The 17,608-nt window shown below is 44.8% G+C and overlaps 1 protein-coding gene across 3 annotated transcripts; it reads right to left on the bottom strand.

The window, feature by feature from the left end:
* Positions 1-1,475: 1,475 nt before the first annotated feature.
* LOC128849189 (protein mono-ADP-ribosyltransferase PARP12-like) lies at positions 1,476-17,313 on the bottom strand. 3 transcript variants are annotated; one of them, XM_054049595.1, is made up of 9 exons: positions 17,037-17,313; positions 15,560-15,602; positions 14,164-14,299; positions 13,575-13,695; positions 12,399-12,489; positions 11,092-11,167; positions 10,243-10,373; positions 7,214-7,365; positions 1,476-6,353 (listed from the first exon to the last, which is right to left on the bottom strand). In XM_054049595.1, exons 3-9 carry the CDS (start codon positions 14,221-14,223, stop codon positions 6,073-6,075), a joined length of 912 nt encoding a protein of 303 aa, XP_053905570.1. In that variant the 5' UTR covers positions 14,224-14,299; positions 15,560-15,602; positions 17,037-17,313; the 3' UTR covers positions 1,476-6,072. The 3 variants fall into 3 exon arrangements, with proteins under 3 accessions (XP_053905570.1, XP_053905557.1, XP_053905564.1); XM_054049582.1 differs by having other exon boundaries at positions 17,188-17,299; XM_054049589.1 differs by having other exon boundaries at positions 15,560-17,313.
* Positions 17,314-17,608: the final 295 nt, after the last annotated feature.

The following is a 17,608-nucleotide window of genomic DNA, read 5'->3' on the forward strand; positions in this document are numbered from 1 at the left end:
AGCTTTACAATCCTCATAATCTCACAGTGATTACACAATTTTGTTGTTATCTCAGTTGATACCATCTAGACAGAGAGCAGTCCTGCAAATGGCCTTCCCAGATGTTATATAATGAAGTTTTTTCTTTGCATATGAGTCCCTTAGTTATGTTGCAGATTCAGGAAACTGCGTAGATACCACATGTTAGCAGGAGCAAGTAGGAGTCAAGGCAGGGAGTGGGGAGAAAACAAATCCAAAGCCTGATTTGGGAAGGAAAAGAAAAGCCAGTGAGCAGGAGACATCATGGAGTTACTCAGACTGTACAGACATAGCAGTAGCTAGAGGAGTTCCTGATGGAACAAATGTATTTTTTATAGTGCTGTCACAAAGTTTAAGTTTGGTTAGTAACCTGTAATTCCATGCAGTGAAACTAACTACATCTCAGACTACACCAAAGCAGTGTACAGAGGCCATTCTGTTAGTCAGTAATTTGAGTTGCTCTGTCAAAAAGAAAAAATTCAAAAAAAAAAGGAGGCATTTTTAAGACATTATGATGGATACGAGGACTTCCTGTCAAACAAGTTCTGTGATGGCAGAGGTTGTTTAATCATTAATATGAGCTCAGGTTGTATGAGGATTCAAGAGGAAAAACAATGTGGAGAAGACTCTTAGAAGAACTTTCTTGGGCTGAGAGGCAAAATGAAGGTCAGCTGGCCTTCAGCACAAAAGAACAGATCACAGCTTCAGATGGAAGTGGCAGAGTATAGGTAAAAAAAAAATCACAAACCTACAGGATCTTCCAGAAGCTAAAGAAATTGGAAGATGCAAAGGCCTATCTGCAAAATGCATTAAGAGTCTGTAAGAAGCAGGAGTGTTTAGTGTGTACCAGGTGTTAAGGAAAGCAGAGACTGATATAAATTATAACAGCTCCTTTGGACTCAATAAAAGGAAAGCCATTTTGAAAAAAAAACCCAAAACTGGAGGATACCAAAGCTGAAGATACAGCCCAAGAAAAATGACTGAGAGAACACATAATGAAATAAAGATTCTCTTTGGGAATTGGATGAAGACATGTCTTCCTCCAGTGGTGGGAATATCATGTGTAGACACTTCCCGAGTACTTACAGGTTGAGCACTGGTACACCAATTAATAGGTCCTCTGACATCGCAGTAAAGCATCTGGAAGGAAAATCTAAGCTTATTAAGAACAGTAGGATAAGAACCAAGTCAGCCTTTCCTATTGTTCGTATTTGTAAGCTAGATGTAAAATGACCTTGGAAAGACAGTTTTAGTAGTTTGGGGAAATAGCATGTAAGGCTCTACATGCCAGACAACAGGCTTCATTGAAAGAAATAAGACTGTAAAAAACTGGAACAATTAGAAGAAGTTGTTCCCTGAGCAGTGGAAGTCTGATTCCTACAGAGGTGTGTCCTGCAGCCCCTAGCTGAGAACTCCTGCCCTTCCCCAAACCCTCAGTTTCCCAAACCCTCAGTCCCCCAACATTAGCTCAGCTACACATTGATTCGGGATCATTATCTCCTTGATCCAGAAACACTCTTGTTGAATAATGGGATTCTTGAACATGTCATGCCAAGCACAATATCCATGTTTTCTTCACCTGGAACCCATACAGTGTTAGAGCCAAGATTATGGTGCTCAGGTTGATTTTTAGGAGTTTCAGTGTTTTGGAAAATAACATACCATTCAGCACGTACAATCAAACATAAAATTTCTACAGTTTAATTGTCCTGTAATAAATTCTGTCAAAAATTGTTAAAATGCATACTTAAAAATGCTGAAAAGTCAAATTTGGCACCAGTAAATAAAATGGAAGCCTGAAAACTTGCTGAGATGTTATTTAATAGAAAGCCTAGAACAGATGCATGAATGTGTAACCAACAGCATTAAAGAAGGATGTGATGTCCTAAAAGCATCACAAGAAAATCAATTAGAAATGCATTATTACATTGAAAAGATCACTTGAACTAACACCTTTGCATCTGGGGACTCTGGGGGAGGCAGCTGGCCTCCCAGAAAAACCCTCTCCCTCTGGGCTCTTACAGCTGCCACTCTCCCCAAAAGAACCTCCCTGTGGCAGCGAAGTGCTCCCACAGCACCCTCCTAATGAGTAACATACTGAAAAGTCAGAGAAGTAATTAGGCAGGATACCAACCGATCATTTCATTTCATGTTGAGGGCAGCCTTCCTCCCTGTGCTTGGGCAGATGGAGCTTGGGGAACCGTAGAGGCTCCAGGAAAAACCCACACCAACATCTGTCTGGCTTGCACCAGCTTTGCTGGCAGGGAAGGCAGCAAATAACACAGAAATCAGTTTGACTATTCACAAGTGCTCCTTGTGTCAGACTTTTTCCATCACCGTTTTGGGGACCCTGAAACTGTTAGTCCCATGTGTCTGAGTCAGAAGTCATTTAAATCTTTCTCAACAGGGCAGAGAGCTCTTCAAACGTTTTTTCCCAGGGGAAAAAAATAAATTAAAAGCCTATGGATCAGATCCATGCTTAGTGCTGCCAACACCTGCAGCTGTTGCTGATGGTTTGCAAGTATTTCTTTTCTATGAGGGATGAGGTGCTGAGGGATGCTTTCTGCTCACAGCTCCAGGCACCCAAGTACTCCAGAGGTAGCAAGTGGTTTAGGTCTGGAAGCAGTTTTAGCAAATTTGTGATACCAAACAAACCTTCCATGAAGAAGTATTTACAGTTTATGTTGGTTTTCACTTTTACTAGTGATTTCTGCTCTGAGTGCCTCACAGACTGAAATACTCCCAGTCTTTTACTGTTCAACGCTGTGCTTGAAGCATAGGCTCGCTATTATCTTATGCCCATGAAAATCTATGATGTAGCTTCTCCTTTGTCAGTGTTGGCACAAGTAGAACTTGGAACCACTCATGATGAACAGCATATTTTAGATTTCTGTTTTGTGGGGGTTTTGGCTAGGTCAGTTTTCAAGCAATGAATGCTTTACATCTGATCCTCCCCATGCCAGTACATTCACTAACAGTGACATGGGGAAAATAGCAGTGAAAACATCTCGAGGTAGAACTGCTCTTTTTGGGAGTGACACAAGCTAAGAGTTGCAGAGAGTGACCCTTAAATAGCACAAGGTCCTCAAGGAGTTCTTCTGCTTCAGAACTGGCTTTCTTAACACCTAGAAAGCCAACAACAGCTACGCCTCAGCAATTCCACGCCACAGGGCACCAGTACAGCCGCACACAACAGCCCTCTGCCTGATCCTTTCATTATAACACCCAGGCACTAATTGCTGAAGGTTGTGTGAACTCTCCCTGAAGTCAGAAATAGTTCCGACTTCCTGGAAAATCTTTCTTCCAAGCTCTGCGTGTTTGTGTACAACCTCCTCTCTGTCTGGTTTCCTCTTTCGAGACCAACAAAACCCCTTTTTCAGTGCCTGGCCTTCCTCTCAGCATGCTCTCTCTCGCTTACCTTCTCCTGCCCCCAAGGAGGCTGGCAATCACACTCCAAAGCCCACCTTGCTGGAATCAGCTTTCTCCCACATGGTGGATGACTTCTTCTGTCATGGTGGAGAAGACGGTTTGTACAAAGGCGTCATTCCACAGAGCATTTTCTCTAATAACCAAACTCTTCCCAAACCCTCCACCTTCCAGGCCCTATCCTGCTCAAAGGCTGCCCACATTCAAATCCTCCCCATAAGTTGACAAAGCCCGGAAGCATATTTACACAATGGTGCGAGGATGAAGGCAGAGTGACAGCTGGACATGCCCATTATTCAGTCTCTTCCTATCCTCATGAGTCTGAAGCTTGGAGGCAGCAAAGAGAAGGTAATTGCAGGGTGAAAACTGCTCTTGCACGGCACTCATCGTGTGCCACAGTGAGGCAGCAAGTCCGTAAATTGAAAAATATCTGGATATAACCCCATTTACTTATAAAATTAACAACTTAAAACAGAAATTCTGTTATTATTTGTACAAATAATGCCCAGATCCATGTTTATGCAAAGCACAGGATGCAGTTGTAAGACAGTTGATAAATCCTAAGCAAACAGCTCTCCAAAATCATAGTAGTTTTCCAGTGTAGTGGTAGTGACAGAAGAGAAAAGCAATTCACTGTTGTAAACTATTTTCCTTATTGAGAAAGTTGTGCGGCAGATAACTTGTTGCCATTTATTTTGGGGTATTTTAATTAGAAAGTGTTATATATTCAGGGAAAAAAGTGTCTTTCACCATGGCTTCCTGAATGCACAGAAAGTTCTCTGCTCACCTGAGGCTGACAAGATTAGATCACTAGTTTGCAGAAGAAGAACCTTTAGGCTCTATCTTACTGCAAGAAGAGATGGGATATGGAAGTGCACTAAATTTGGCAGCTCAGGGACTCATTGCAGCCTGCTGCAATTCTGATGTTTTCTAAGAACAGTGGTTGTGGCTCAAGATAGCAGACTTTAGGAGAACCAATGAGATCCTACACACATCCATACTCTTGGTTCCACCCACTTATAGCATAAAAAATTTACCCACTTTTGACTGTGGTGATTTTGTATTTATACAGAAATACTGTTTTAAAATAAAATAATTATTTTTTTTTTATTCCATCCTGAGTAGTATCTTACCATCCACAAAGTTTTTTTCTCCAAGGTTTCCGCTATCCATCCCAGACAGAGCACACACTGCTGAGCTGCTTCTCAATCACCTCTCCAGGCAGCAGCAATTCAAAATAGCCACCATCAGCTTTGGTCTGCAGGATGGGAAGGGAGGTGGCTGTGCCAGCTGCCACCCCTCGCAAAGCCGCTTTGCTTCACTGCTGCAAGCACTGGCTCTGCAGCCCAGGTGGGGCACTGCTGTGCACCATTATTCAGTTCACTGTGCCCCTGTACTCAGCACTGGTGAGACCGCACCTCGAATACCATGTTCAGTTCTGGGCCCCTTGCTCCAAGAAGGACGTTGAGGCTCTGGGACGTGTCCAGAGAAGAGCGACGAAGCTGGTGATGGGGCTGGAGAACAAGACTTAGAAGGAGCAGCTGAGGGAACTGGAGTTGTTTAGCCTGGAGAAGAGGAGGCTGAGGGGAGACCTTATAGCTCTGCGCAACTACCTGAAAGGAGGTTGTGGAGAGGAGGGAGCTGGGCTCTTCTCCCAAGTGACAGGGGACAGGACAAGGGGGAATGGCCTCAAGCTGCACCAGGAGAGGTTTAGACTGGACATCAGGAAAAAAATTTTCACAGAAAGGGTCATTGGGCATTAGCAGAGGCTGCCCAGGGAGGTGGTTGAGTCACCATCCCTGAGGATATTTAAAAGACAGGTAGACAAGGTGCTGAGGGACGTGGTTTAGTGGTTGATAGAAATGGCTGGACTTGATGATCTAAGAGGTCTTGTCCAACCTAATGATTATATGATTCTACAATTCTATGACTTTTTCGCTGTTAATATCATGGTATGGTGGTGATCTAACATCAGCAGGTGCAGTATGCCTGATTCTCATGACCCAAAGCCAGTGGGGACAGAGCGAGAATACGGTGTCATGGGGACAGGCAAACTTAACATAGAAGAACAACGCGAGAAGACCTGTCAGTTGATGCAACTAGGAAACAAAGCAAAGTTCGTTGTCAGCATTAATTACAAAGACTCCAGAATGAAGAAGCTTCCTGACATTTACTGGAAGGACAGGCCGTGACTACTGTTTTGTGCACCATGATTTAATTACTTTCACTTTTCCTCCTTTTGCATACCCCATTCAGTCCCCCTTTGGCACATCAGCACCATCATGGCCAGTAGTCATCCCTGAGTGACTGTATCAGCAGATCAAGTTAGTTGTATACCCTGCAGAGCCACTTTCAGCAGCAGAAAATGTCACTGCATCAGGGTACTCAAGGCAGGCACATCCTTATCTCAGGCTAGAGGTAAGGTGGAAATTAAAGTTTAGCAATTTCTGCTAGCAAAAGAATAGCCTCTATCAAAAAACTCTGCCCCAAAATCTGTCAGGGGATTGGTATTAGTTTGTTACATTACAAAATGTTCTAAAGCTGCTACTTAAATTGAACAAACATTAAAAAAGATGCACAAAAGCACAATTTTTTTCAGTGCAAATTCAAAGGAGCTTCTGCCATTTGTTACAGGATCATACATTGGCCCTCACTGCTGTACTCCAAGATATAGGCAGGATAAATCTGGTGCTTCTCAAAGATGACAAAGATGGAAGGGTCTGTTGGATCATTCACACAGCTGTCATAAAGTCTGTTTGAATTGCCATGTCTGGGTGGAGGGCGAGAGTATTCAGCGTTTCCCTGAACAAAATCTCCAACAAGAACATGAGCTACAAACATGCTGTATACACCAGAGTTTGAGGAACAGTACTGGTGGGCGTAGCTGGCATCTCTGGCAAAGTAGCTTCCTAGGGACCAGAAAAAGCCACAGATAAAACAATACATCAGCCAAAGAACAAGCATCTGCTATCAGCATTTTAGCAGCCAGCAATTCAAAAACCCCAGGTAGCTCTACACACATACTCATGAGACTGGTTTAATTTAAAGCACTGACAGACTAGCCGTATTTTGCCATCAACCTCCTAGTCCTTTCTGTCCAAAAGCTTTACTGAACAGCAAGTACCTCAGGCAAAGAGGGATATTTTTATCCCCTCCTGAAAAGGGATTGCTGTCAATGATGTCTGCAGTGATGGAGGGACACACAGAAGAAGAGCAATGAAGCTGGTGAGGGGGCTAGAGAACAAGTCTTACGAGGAGCAGCTGAGAGAGCTGGGGTTGTTCAGCTTGGAGAAGAGGAGGCTGAGGGGTGACCTTATTACTCTCTACAACTGCCCGAAAGGAGGTTGTGGAGAGGAGGGAGCTGGCCTCTTCTCCCAAGTGACTGAGGACAGGACAAGGGGGAATGAAGCTCTGCCAGGGGAGGTTCAGGCTGCATATCAGAAAAAAATTCTTCACAGAAAGAGTCATCCGGCACTGGCAGAGGCTGCCCAGGGATGTGGTTGAGTCACCTTCCCTGGAGGTGTTCAAGGAACAGGTTGATGAAGTGCTTAGGGACATGGTTTAAGGGAGTGTTAGGAATGGTTGGACTCGATGATCCAGTGGGTCCTTTCCAACCTGGTGATTCTATGATTCTATGAGATGACAGTGCCCTAATGGCAGGACTGTGGAGGTCAGGGACAGTCATTCACCTTGCACCCACCCACCAGCCTGGCCAAGATCTGTAGCCCATGTTGCTACAGCCCCTGAACCCACAATTCTGCAGCTGTACCTTTTCCATACATTGTCCCATGAATCCCACAGATCCTCCAGTCAAAGTTCTGTTCACAGATGGCAGACATGTGGGACGGATTTGTCCCATGGAACAAGAGTCGCTTATCCACTGATTTTGATGTATTGAGCTTCTTCATCTGCTCCTTTTGCCTAGGGACAAAAAAAAAAATAAAAGACACATTACCCTGGTTCAAACAAGGACAATTTCCCAACCCAACTCCTCCTATTTTGGGGCCATGAAGGAACAGTGGCATAAACCACTCTCAGTGGGGTTACTGCCTGCTTTGCATTTCTGTCGGTACCCTGCTGCACAGCTGGCTCCTTCTAGCAAACCAAAAAGTTCTCGGCATCTCTATGGACAGTGTCACCCACATACCACATAAGAGAGTGAAGAGACAAACATGTCTTGGCTGGGAATTGGTCACTTCCCAGGTTATATAATCCCCAAATGCATAAATATGGTTATAAAACTGAGCTGTACGAAGCCATAGTGAAGATTATGTGCCAGGTTCTGCGCTTCAACCCCATGCAGAGCTACAGGCTTGGGGAAGAATGGCTGGAAAGTTGAGCAGCAGAAAAGGACTTACAGGTGTTGGTGAACAGCCAACTGAACATAGCCAGCAGTGTGCCCAGGTAGCCAAGAAGACCAGCAGCACCCTGGCTTGTATCAGAAACGGTGTGGCCAACAGGACCAGGGAACTGATTCTTCTCCTGTACTCGGCACTGGTGAGGCTGCGCCTTGAATACCGTGTGCAGTTTTAGGCCCCTCACTACAAGAAAGATATTGAGTTGCTGGAGTGTGTCCAGAGAAGAGCAACAATGCTGGTGAAAGTTCTGGAGCACAAGTCTTGTGAAGAGTAGCTGAGGGGAACTGGGACTATTTAGCCTAGAGAAGAGGAGGCTAAGGGGAGACCTTAAAAAACTCCACAACTACCTGAAAGGAGGTTGTAGCAAGGTGGTTATTGGTCTCTTCTCCCATGGGACAAGATATACAACAAGAGGAAATGGCCTTAAGTTGCACCAGGGGAGGTTTATATTGAATATTAGGAAAAATTTTTTTCCTGAAAGAGTGAGGAAGCATTGGAAGAGGCTGCCTACGGAAGTGGTGGAGTCACCATCCCTGGAGATGTTTAAAAAAACATGTAGATGTGGCACCTGGGCACATGGTTTAGTAGGCACAGTGGTGTGGGGGCTGACAATTGGACTGGACTCCAATTCAGTGTCCATGCATGTGTATGGAGTCTGGGCGCAGCAACTGAGTGGAACCTTGGGTCACAGGAGCTGTACATCCACAGCACCAGGAACTGCAGCAAGGGATGGTCTGATCTCTAGCCAACATAGGGCTGGACAGCCAGTGGGGAGGTTACCTGGCCTGGTAGCCAGGTATTGGAGCAGTCATAAATCTGGGCCAGATGTCAGAGAGAACAGAAGGTTTGATCTTGCTTGCCAGAGGGACCAGGAGGTCCAGGCAAACAACTGAAGACACCATGAAGTCTTATAGTGATACATTTGCATGTGTATGTGTCTATGCAGAAAGTAACTGAAGGTGAAGAGGACCCAGGGGACAGCACATGAGTAGGCTGAGTGTCTAAGACCAGGTCATGGAGGGACTCATATATGTATGTATGTTCCATAACAGGCTTTCATCCCAATTAGCCACAGAAAGACAATAGAATGAGGCCTTTGGCACTGTTTATGGTTGCATGAGTGCTGTACTTGTCTGTGTTGGGTTTTGTGGACAGCTGTGTGTGTATTCATATGCTTTGTATGTATGCATTTGTGCCTGTGTGCCTAAGGGAATGAGAGCTGAACCTCACTAACTGCTGGACTCAGGCACAGAGGTATGTGACAGTCTCACCTCTTCTTGGCTGCTGGATTTGGCAACTCCTATGTTCAACATGACATTCTGGTCTCTAAATTGAAGAGTTATGGATTTGATGGATGGACCACTCAGCAGATAAGGAATTGGCTGGATGGTCATACTTAAGGAGTTTTTGTCAGCATCTCAGTTTCCAAGTGCAGACTGGCGACATGTGGCATTCCTCCGGGGTTGGTATTGGGATCAGTGTTGTTTAACATCTTTGTCAGAGACATGGACAGTGAGATTGAGGGTACTCTTAGCAAGTTTGCCTACAACACCAAGCATTGTGGCACTAGCTGACATGCTGGAGAGAAAGGATACCATCCAGAGGGACCTTGACAGGCTTGAGACGTGGGCCCGTGCAAACCTCACGAAGTTCAAAAAGGCAAAGTGCAAGGTCCTGCACCTGAGTCCAGGCAATCTCAAGCACAATGATAGGCTGGACAGAGAATGGATTGGGAGTAGCCTTGAGCAGAAGGACTTGGAGGCAATGTGCGCTTGCAGACAAGAAAGCCAATTGTATCCTGGGCTGCATCAAAAGAAGTGTGACCAGCTGGTTGAGAGAGGTTATTCTGCCACTCTACACTGCTCACCTGGAGTATTGTGTTCAGTTCTGGAGCCCTCAGCACAAGAAGGACATGAATCTGTTAGGGCAAGACCAGAGGAGGGCCACCAAGATGATCAGAGAACTGGAGAACCTCCTATATGAGGACAGGCTGAGAGAATTTGGCTTGTTGAGCCTGGAGAGGACCTTATAGCAGCCTTCCAGTACTTAAAGAGGGCCTACAGGAAAGATGGGGAGGGGTTCTTTATCAGGGTGTGCAGGGATAGGATGAGGGGTAATGGCTTTAAGATGAAAGAAGGTAGATTTAAATTAGATACTAGGAAGAAATTATTTACTGTGATGGTGAGGCACTGGAACAGGCTGCCCATAGTGGATGCCCCATCCCTGGATGTGTTTAAGACCAGGCTGGACTGAGCATTGAGCAACCTACTCTAGTAGAAGGTGTCCCTGCCTGTGGCAAGAGGGGTGGAACTAGATGGTCTATGAAGTCCATTCCAACCCAAACCAGTTTATGATTCTAACACAGATAGTGGAGGACAATAGATCAGGAAATACCAGTCTTCTGCTACTATCAGAATAACGAAATAAAATAGATACAAACCATTGAAAGACTTGCCAAAGTGTTGGGTTCTGTATCCTCCGCAGTCGGTGGATGAGGTAATCTTTCATCGTCTTCTCAAATAGACGCTTAATTTTTCTATATTCTTTGGAAATCTCACTGACCTCTACCAACTGAAAATTTTAAGAATACCAAAAATAAGGTATCACCAACAGCAACAACTCCCAGTCCTTCCAAAGGACTCATCAGCCATTGGAGGACAAGAGAAAAAGCCCTGTCATTAATTTCACAGGCTTCTCCTATCTTTACAGTTAACTATCCTCTCCCCACCTTCATATCAGCTCCCCATGTGGAAGCACAGGTCCTGACTGAGGGAGAGGAATGCAATCCCTCATGAATTTCCTTTAGTGGACACACCTCCATATCTAGATTATTTTTACTTCAGAGTAACCTAAAGATGAAATGCACAGCAATATTCAGCCTGGACAAGAGCCTGACTTAACTTTAATTTGAGACCTTAACTCCTTCTCACTCTTTCCCTACAGGGCTAAGCCCCATCTTTACCACAATAAATAACATTTTTGCCTCAATCAATGAAGGAAATACTACAACACTTCCTTAAGATGCAATTTGTCCAGTTTGTCTGAGGATCAGGTGCCTTCAGAGAGTGCAAATGTTTGGTAATGGCCAAGAGGGCCTTTCTTATCCTGTATGTAAAGGGTCTCGGAGGTGACACGGGTCTATTCTGAATGTGAAACTAGCAGTCTTATTTCACTTCATAGTTGCTGATTTTACAAGACATGTTTGAAAGCTGGAAACATCTCAAGTGCCTGAGAAACATCAGTATAGGACACAGTTTGCCCTGTCCATTGGATGGCTGGAAAGACTCACCTCAAACCCAATATCAGGCAATGCAGACCGGTCCCATTGTCGAGGATAGACAGAATTTGATAGAGTCGTGTTTTGTCTGGAGAAAATAAAAAGGAGCAAGTCAGTTCATGATAATCCTAACCGAATGCCCCTTCCAGAGGATCCAGACACTGGCTCTTTGGAAGCCTGCAGGCGTCTCTGGATTTTTATTTTTGTTTTACTTTCCACATAACTGTTCTCTCTTCCTACAGTTTAGATTTCTACATGCACCCTAATGGCACTAATGCATGTCTTGACAGCTCAAGGTATTGATAGGAGAGCTTCAAATGAGAAGTAACATGCTCCTAGCCCAGCGGTTTGTACAATTGTTCCAGCTAACCCTCCATATGTACTGTTTGAACCTCCAGGAACACTGAGCATGAGACATTTCCCTCCATGTGTCTACGTTTCTCTAAATCCCTGGACAGACGAGTGTCTTGCTTGTACCTGTCCCCAGGACCAAGCCTATCAGGAGGCTATGGGTGGACAGTTCTGCCCTGCAGGCACTACTGCACCAGTCAATGCTCAACAATTTCCGGCACTAATGCCCTCTTGGCATGCATGTTTTAACCCAGGCAATAGGAGCATGAGGGCCTGTACAGGAGCTAAGGTTTATTTGCTTTTTGAATCAACCTACCCTTAGTTGAACCAACCCTTAAACTGAAGCCTTGGCTTCAAATGCCACTGTCTGCTGGTGAGTTTCTGAAGCAGAGAAGGCTCTTTAAAAAAAAAAAAGAAAAAGCAGTAGCACAACTTTTGCAGCAAACATGTTCAGATTCTGACAAGTTGAACTTCTTTTAAGAAAAGGCATAAAATAGGTTATTCCAAGTGACTGCATTCATTTCTCTTCTTTTAGGGGTATTTGCTTCTGTGTCTTATTTTATTCTGAGCTTTCCAGGGGATGGCATCCCTCTGCTCTGCAGTTCTTGGGACTGGCAGTCCCTTGCTCCTACTCTGTGCACAGTTTGGTATTGTTGAGGCATAAATCAAGAATAAAAATTCCTGGCACAGTTGTGGCCCTCTGTGGCCTTTCTTGTGCACAAATCTGCTCCAGGGATCTCTCACAGCTGCCAGAGACTGCTACCAGACATCCCTCCAGTACACTCCACAGAAGAGTTGCATAATATACAAATACTGTCACTGCAAAGTTTGCTATTAAACCAGTCAGAAAAAGGTATCTAAAAATGAATTTAAGGCATGTAAGATTGAATTCTAAACAGGTAGGAGGAACTTCTTAGCAGAAAGGTGCTGTCATCTGGAGACATAGTTAAATAATGAACGTGTATTACCTTCTACGTGGTCGATCTTCAGACAACAGACATTTTTGCCGCCGTTCAACTTTTCTTTCAGTTTGATAGTCCAAATTTCTTTGGACCATGTCTTGAAAGAAAAATGCAATGATGCAATGATTAGATAATTTACCATCCCAGGACACAGTCATGTATTTAGAAAAAAATAAAAAAAAGCAGGTAGCCCTGAATATCACATGGTGGTGATTTCTCTACCTTACTGACTCCATTCCATAGTTTGAAACCATTCCCACTTGTGCTACCTCTGCCTGGAAATCGGCAAGGTCAACCACCTGCGGTAGCATAGGTTGTGAAGCTCAAAGACAATCAGCCACAAACTGCACCTACAGATGCATTCACATCCAGGCTGTCAGCCAGAGCAAATCACATCTGATGTCAGGCCTACAGCAGGGAAGAGTCTTCAACAGGATGGAGGCCATAAATCTAGCAGGATTGTTACATGGTTCTAAGAGGAAAGTCTGTCCTCTCTTCTTGGTCCTGCAGCAATATCACAGAGCACACGCTGTGTGACATGGTTAATTATCCATTGTTTCTTCCTTTAAACACTACTCTCTTTATTCATGCCAGGAAACAGTTTTAAAGTTTGGAAAGCTAACAGGAATTTTAAGATGGGTAAATAAATTAGAAACAGAAAAGCATTCCGCATTTTCCCATTCTCTCTGTGTGCAACCAGCCTTAAATTTTCCCTTGCTGCACCATGTGTTTTCTCTCCCCATAATTATCTTGTGAGGTGTCTACCACAGGCTCACTTCTTCACCATTAGACTTTTCAGAGGTTTGGGTATTTTTTCATCCTTTCTCATTTCTTGTCTTTAGTTGTATAAACCAAATTGCATAAGCCAGATGCCATAATGGGTTTACTCTCAGCTCTACTTCTGAATATATAATATTGTCAGAGACCTTTTTTTGCACAAGTCAAGAAATTTGGTACGGCATCTCAAAACTGTAGAGAAATGTGCAGCTTCTGTATGGTGTACAAATATACAGTTTCCATGTACAGAAATCTGCAGTGCTCAAGCACTGCTTGGAGAAAACTTACAGGAGGAAAAAGACCTGTGCGAAGCAATTCAAACACAGGGTGACAACTCTGCATGAAGGAGGCTATCTTAGAGCCAGCTACACTGTGGAATGAAATTAAAACAAGGAGATACTTCACCTTCAAAGTCTAACACGTACTTCTGAGAACCAGCCCTGAAAACCACACTACCACTGCTGTCAGCTAGAAATTCCTTCTCCAGAATTTCAGATGTCACTGTGGCATGGCAGTGATCTGGGTGCTATGGAAAGAACAAGAAAATTATGCCTGTTAGAAACAGTCTTTAGTTCAGGTGACACCATGAGGAACTACCAGTGCTTCCCCAGGTCCCTATCACACAATGCCGTTTTTAACTAAGTCTCTAAGGCTTCAAACCTTTTTTGCCTTTGGGGTATCCCACAGAGAACAGCTGCTTGTAACAACAGCAACAAAGCAGCCTTCAGCTTGTGTGGTCAGCTTCAGTCAAAAGGCCCCTGTCATCTCTTGAAAATGCACCCGTTTTCAAAGCCAATCCTTTGAAAGCTTTCACAGTAGCAGCACTGCTTTTAGGGACAATTGATATGACAAACCCACCAGGGCATAGGAGCAGCATTGCAAGGGCACCCAGTGGTGCATGTGAAACACACCAGCTGCATAATAACGTGCCCTAAATAACTCTCTAAATATAGCTTAGCAAGAGCTTTTGGCACGAACAACAGATGGATCTTACCTCTTCCCCATACTCAATCCACTGCTTGGAATCATCAAGCCAATACCAGCCATACTCCATTTCGGGAACAGATGGGTGAGTCAGAAGATACCACAGGCTCAGAAGAACTGACCAACGTCTGGCTTCTTCTTTGGCCCTAATGTCAGAAAAGAAACCCTGATTAGAGTATGGGAGCTGTCAGACTATGCGATATCCGTACTTTGGCCAGAAGTCTAACCACTTCTCAGAATAACACACCCTATCCAGCTGGGAACTGCAGGTTTGGCCCAGAAACAAGGAACTGATGAGTGCACTTTTACAGGGCGTGTCATCACACAAATGACCCCGACCTCTCTGGTTCAGAAGAGGTCACTGTTTTTCTTTAAAATACATGTCTTTCTAAAATATACATCATAAGAAAATACAACTCGACACAGTAAACTCAGCTTATTACATGAAGGCCAGTGGTGTCTCTTGCCTAACAGGAGTAAGATTTGGCTTCTAGTCACCATGTGATCAGCTGCAGAAGTCAGAGTACCTTCAGAAGGCACCGATAGCTTCATCCCTCCTTTAGTGTTCAGGAAAGCAAAACTGACACTCAGAGGTACTGTACTGGGTGCAGGTGCCCAGGTGCTGGCAGCAGAGGGCTGCAGGGGTGGCCTCTGTGAGGGATGGACAAGAGGTTTCCCCATGATGGACACAGCCAGCTAAACAGACCCATTGCAGGACACATGAATCTATCAGCCAAGGTGGTGGCACCTCTGAGAAAGGTGCCCAGCAGCAAGAAGTGAGGAGAAAATGTGAAAGGAAACAGCCTTGCAGACAGCCAGATCAGCGAAGAAGCAGAAGGAGGAGATACTCCAGGCACTGGAGCAGATTACTCTGCAGCCCATGGAGAAGACCGTGGTGAAGCAGATTGTCTACCTTCAACCTGTGGAGGATCACAGTGCAGCAGATATCCACATTGCAGCCCATGGCGACTATAGAGCCCATGCTGCAGCATGTAGATATGCCCTGAAGGAAGCTGCAAGTACATGTGGAAAAGCCCATGCCAGAGCAGGTTTATCCTGAAGGACTGAAGCCAATGAGAAAGGAGCCATGATGGTGTATGAAAAATTTTTGAGGACAATAGAGTGGCAAAGGGCAACTCCTAAAAACTGAGAACACCCATTCCCCATCCCTCCCGTGTCACCTCAGGGGCAGGGGAGAGGTAGAAAAGTCAGGAATGAAGGTGTGAAGTTGAGACTGGGAGAAAGAGCCGTGGGGGGAAGGTGGTGTTCTAATTTTTGTTTTTATTTCCCACTATCCAAACCTATTTTAACGGACCATAAATTAACTTTCCCCAAGTCTGTTTTGGTAGCCAGCAACTGGTAGCAGGCCAAATCCGTTGGGTGGGTGTGGGTGTGGAATCACTTACCAGCAAAGTCTCTGCTCTATGCTTTACACTGGACACACAGCACCTACGAAGAAAAGCAGCTGAAACAGTTAGCCACCAATAATTCAGATTCAGAGGATATTACTTTTCTTGCTGATGTGCTTCAGGATCCTTTGAATGTCCCAGTTTTGGACTCAGCCAACATTTTTCTATGCATCTCATCGCTTCGCTGCTCCTGCCTATTGTAGAGCACATACACACTGTCAAGAGTTGCCCATCTGCCTGCCATGGAGTTTGCAAGGGTCTGTGGCTGAGTAACTCACATCTGCCTGAAGAATTTGAATACAGTATTCAAACAGAAGGTGGAAATGATTATTTACCCAGCTCTGACACCCTTCATGCTTTGGCAGGGATCATGGATATTCAGAGTTGGCTAACTAGGGGAAATAATTACAGGAGAAGCTCCCTTACAGAGCTGTTTACAGTACAAAGGTCCGTAAACAAAGTCTTGGCAGTCCCTGGACTGCCAAAACAAAAAGCGAGGAAGGACTCAAGTTTTCCCTGCAGCCTTAGCTCTCAGTAACTTCAGCCAGACCTATTCCTAGAAAAAACCTCCCAAATAATTTTCTCTTAAGCCTCATTGCAGAAGATTCATGGGATCCAGTAATTCTGGCACATTTTTTTGGACACAGCTGTTCTTTCTCCCCTCTCTACACAGCAGTGTGCAGCTGCTGCTGCTGCAGCAGAAGAATTTGAAGTTTGTGGATGGGCAAATGTGGAATTTGAGGGGGTGGAGGGAAAACACGGAGGAAAGCTAGGGATCAGGGTGGGATGATATTTCCAGGCAGCTTTCTCCCTCTCTCCCCACTCCACATGCAGATGCTAATCCCTGCTGGCTGCCCTGTCAAGACCCAGAGGTCCAGGTTTCAAAGAATCATAGAATCATTACAGTTGGAAAGGACCCCTAAGATCATCCAGTCCATCCATCCATTTTCCCTAACACAACAGCTTTTCAAAATGTCCGTTGTGCCCTGCTTTCACTTCTTAGTGTGTCTGCTCCTTGCAAGGATTTTTCGCTCACCAACTAACCCCAAATAGAAAGAAAAAGCAGTGAAACACTTAATAAAACATAAGGAATTATTTCACTGGCAAGACAGGCAGTATCCTTCACCTTTTGCTGAAGATTTTGTTACCTGGTCTTGTGCAACTGAGAGATACTCTGCAGTTCCACAGTAATAGCTTCATACAAAGGAAATTTTATACATAAAAAACAACCTCATGCCACATTTCCTTTTATGAACTATCTCCTCACAAGGAAGAAAAGGCGAATTAATGAGAATATTAACACAGCTTATAGTATGACTGACTACAAGCACATATCCTTCCAGCAGAACGTGAAGCCAAGTCTACAAACCATGATAACCCCAGCTTCCCCTGACTCTCTCCCTCCTGGCTCAGTGGAACCCCAGGAAAGCTGTCAGAGTCCAGCACACACTGCCTGCCTGGCTTCTCTACTCACAGTCCTGCTGTCAGGTTGCCAAGCCACTGCCCGCAGAAGCTGAGGGTATCAGCCACACGCCTGCCAGTTGGACAAGCCCTCTGAATCCTTGTTCCAAATAGGAAAGGTCTCCCAAGCGCAATCAGACCGTTGGAAATAAAATACAACTGGCCTGTTCAAGATCCTTGTGAACTCCTAACTGCACGTCTGTACTTTCAGTTTCTCGCAGTTTCTCGCAGAGCCTTTCTCCATGCAATGTCACAAATGCCTTTCTGCTAGTCGCTAACCTTTAGGAAACGGAACTGTGTAACGTTTCCTTCTGGTTATTGCGCCATACACATGCGCATCAGCCAGGCATTAGCAGAGCAGCCAGGCACAGCTGATGGTTTTGGCAGATGCATCAGTTAAGTCAACACCCCTATAAAGCAGTAGAGTTTATCCCTACTGCTTGGTTCCTGTCATTGCGCACCAGCACTTACCTTGCCCTGATTCCTCCCAGCTTTCCAGTGGCCAGGGATATTCAAGACCACCTTCTTTCAAGATTCCTGCTAGGAGCAGCTTCTGCTAAACATTGCTCTTTGAAAGCTCTGCTC

This window comes from Cuculus canorus, chromosome 1 (genome assembly GCF_017976375.1).
Source record: "Cuculus canorus isolate bCucCan1 chromosome 1, bCucCan1.pri, whole genome shotgun sequence".
NCBI lineage: Eukaryota > Metazoa > Chordata > Aves > Cuculiformes > Cuculidae > Cuculus > Cuculus canorus.

Excerpts from the sequence above, each read along its gene's own strand:
- LOC128849189 (XM_054049595.1), bottom strand. The coding sequence starts at position 14,223 with ATGGAGTATGGCTGGTATTGGCTTGATGATTCCAAGCAGTGGATTGAG. Across the intron at positions 11,168-12,398 it reads GAAGATCGACCACGTAGAAG|ACAAAACACGACTCTATCAA; the intron begins GTAATACACGTT and ends TATTTTCTCCAG. Across the intron at positions 7,366-10,242 it reads CTTTGGCAAGTCTTTCAATG|GCAAAAGGAGCAGATGAAGA; the intron begins GTTTGTATCTAT and ends TTTTGTCCCTAG.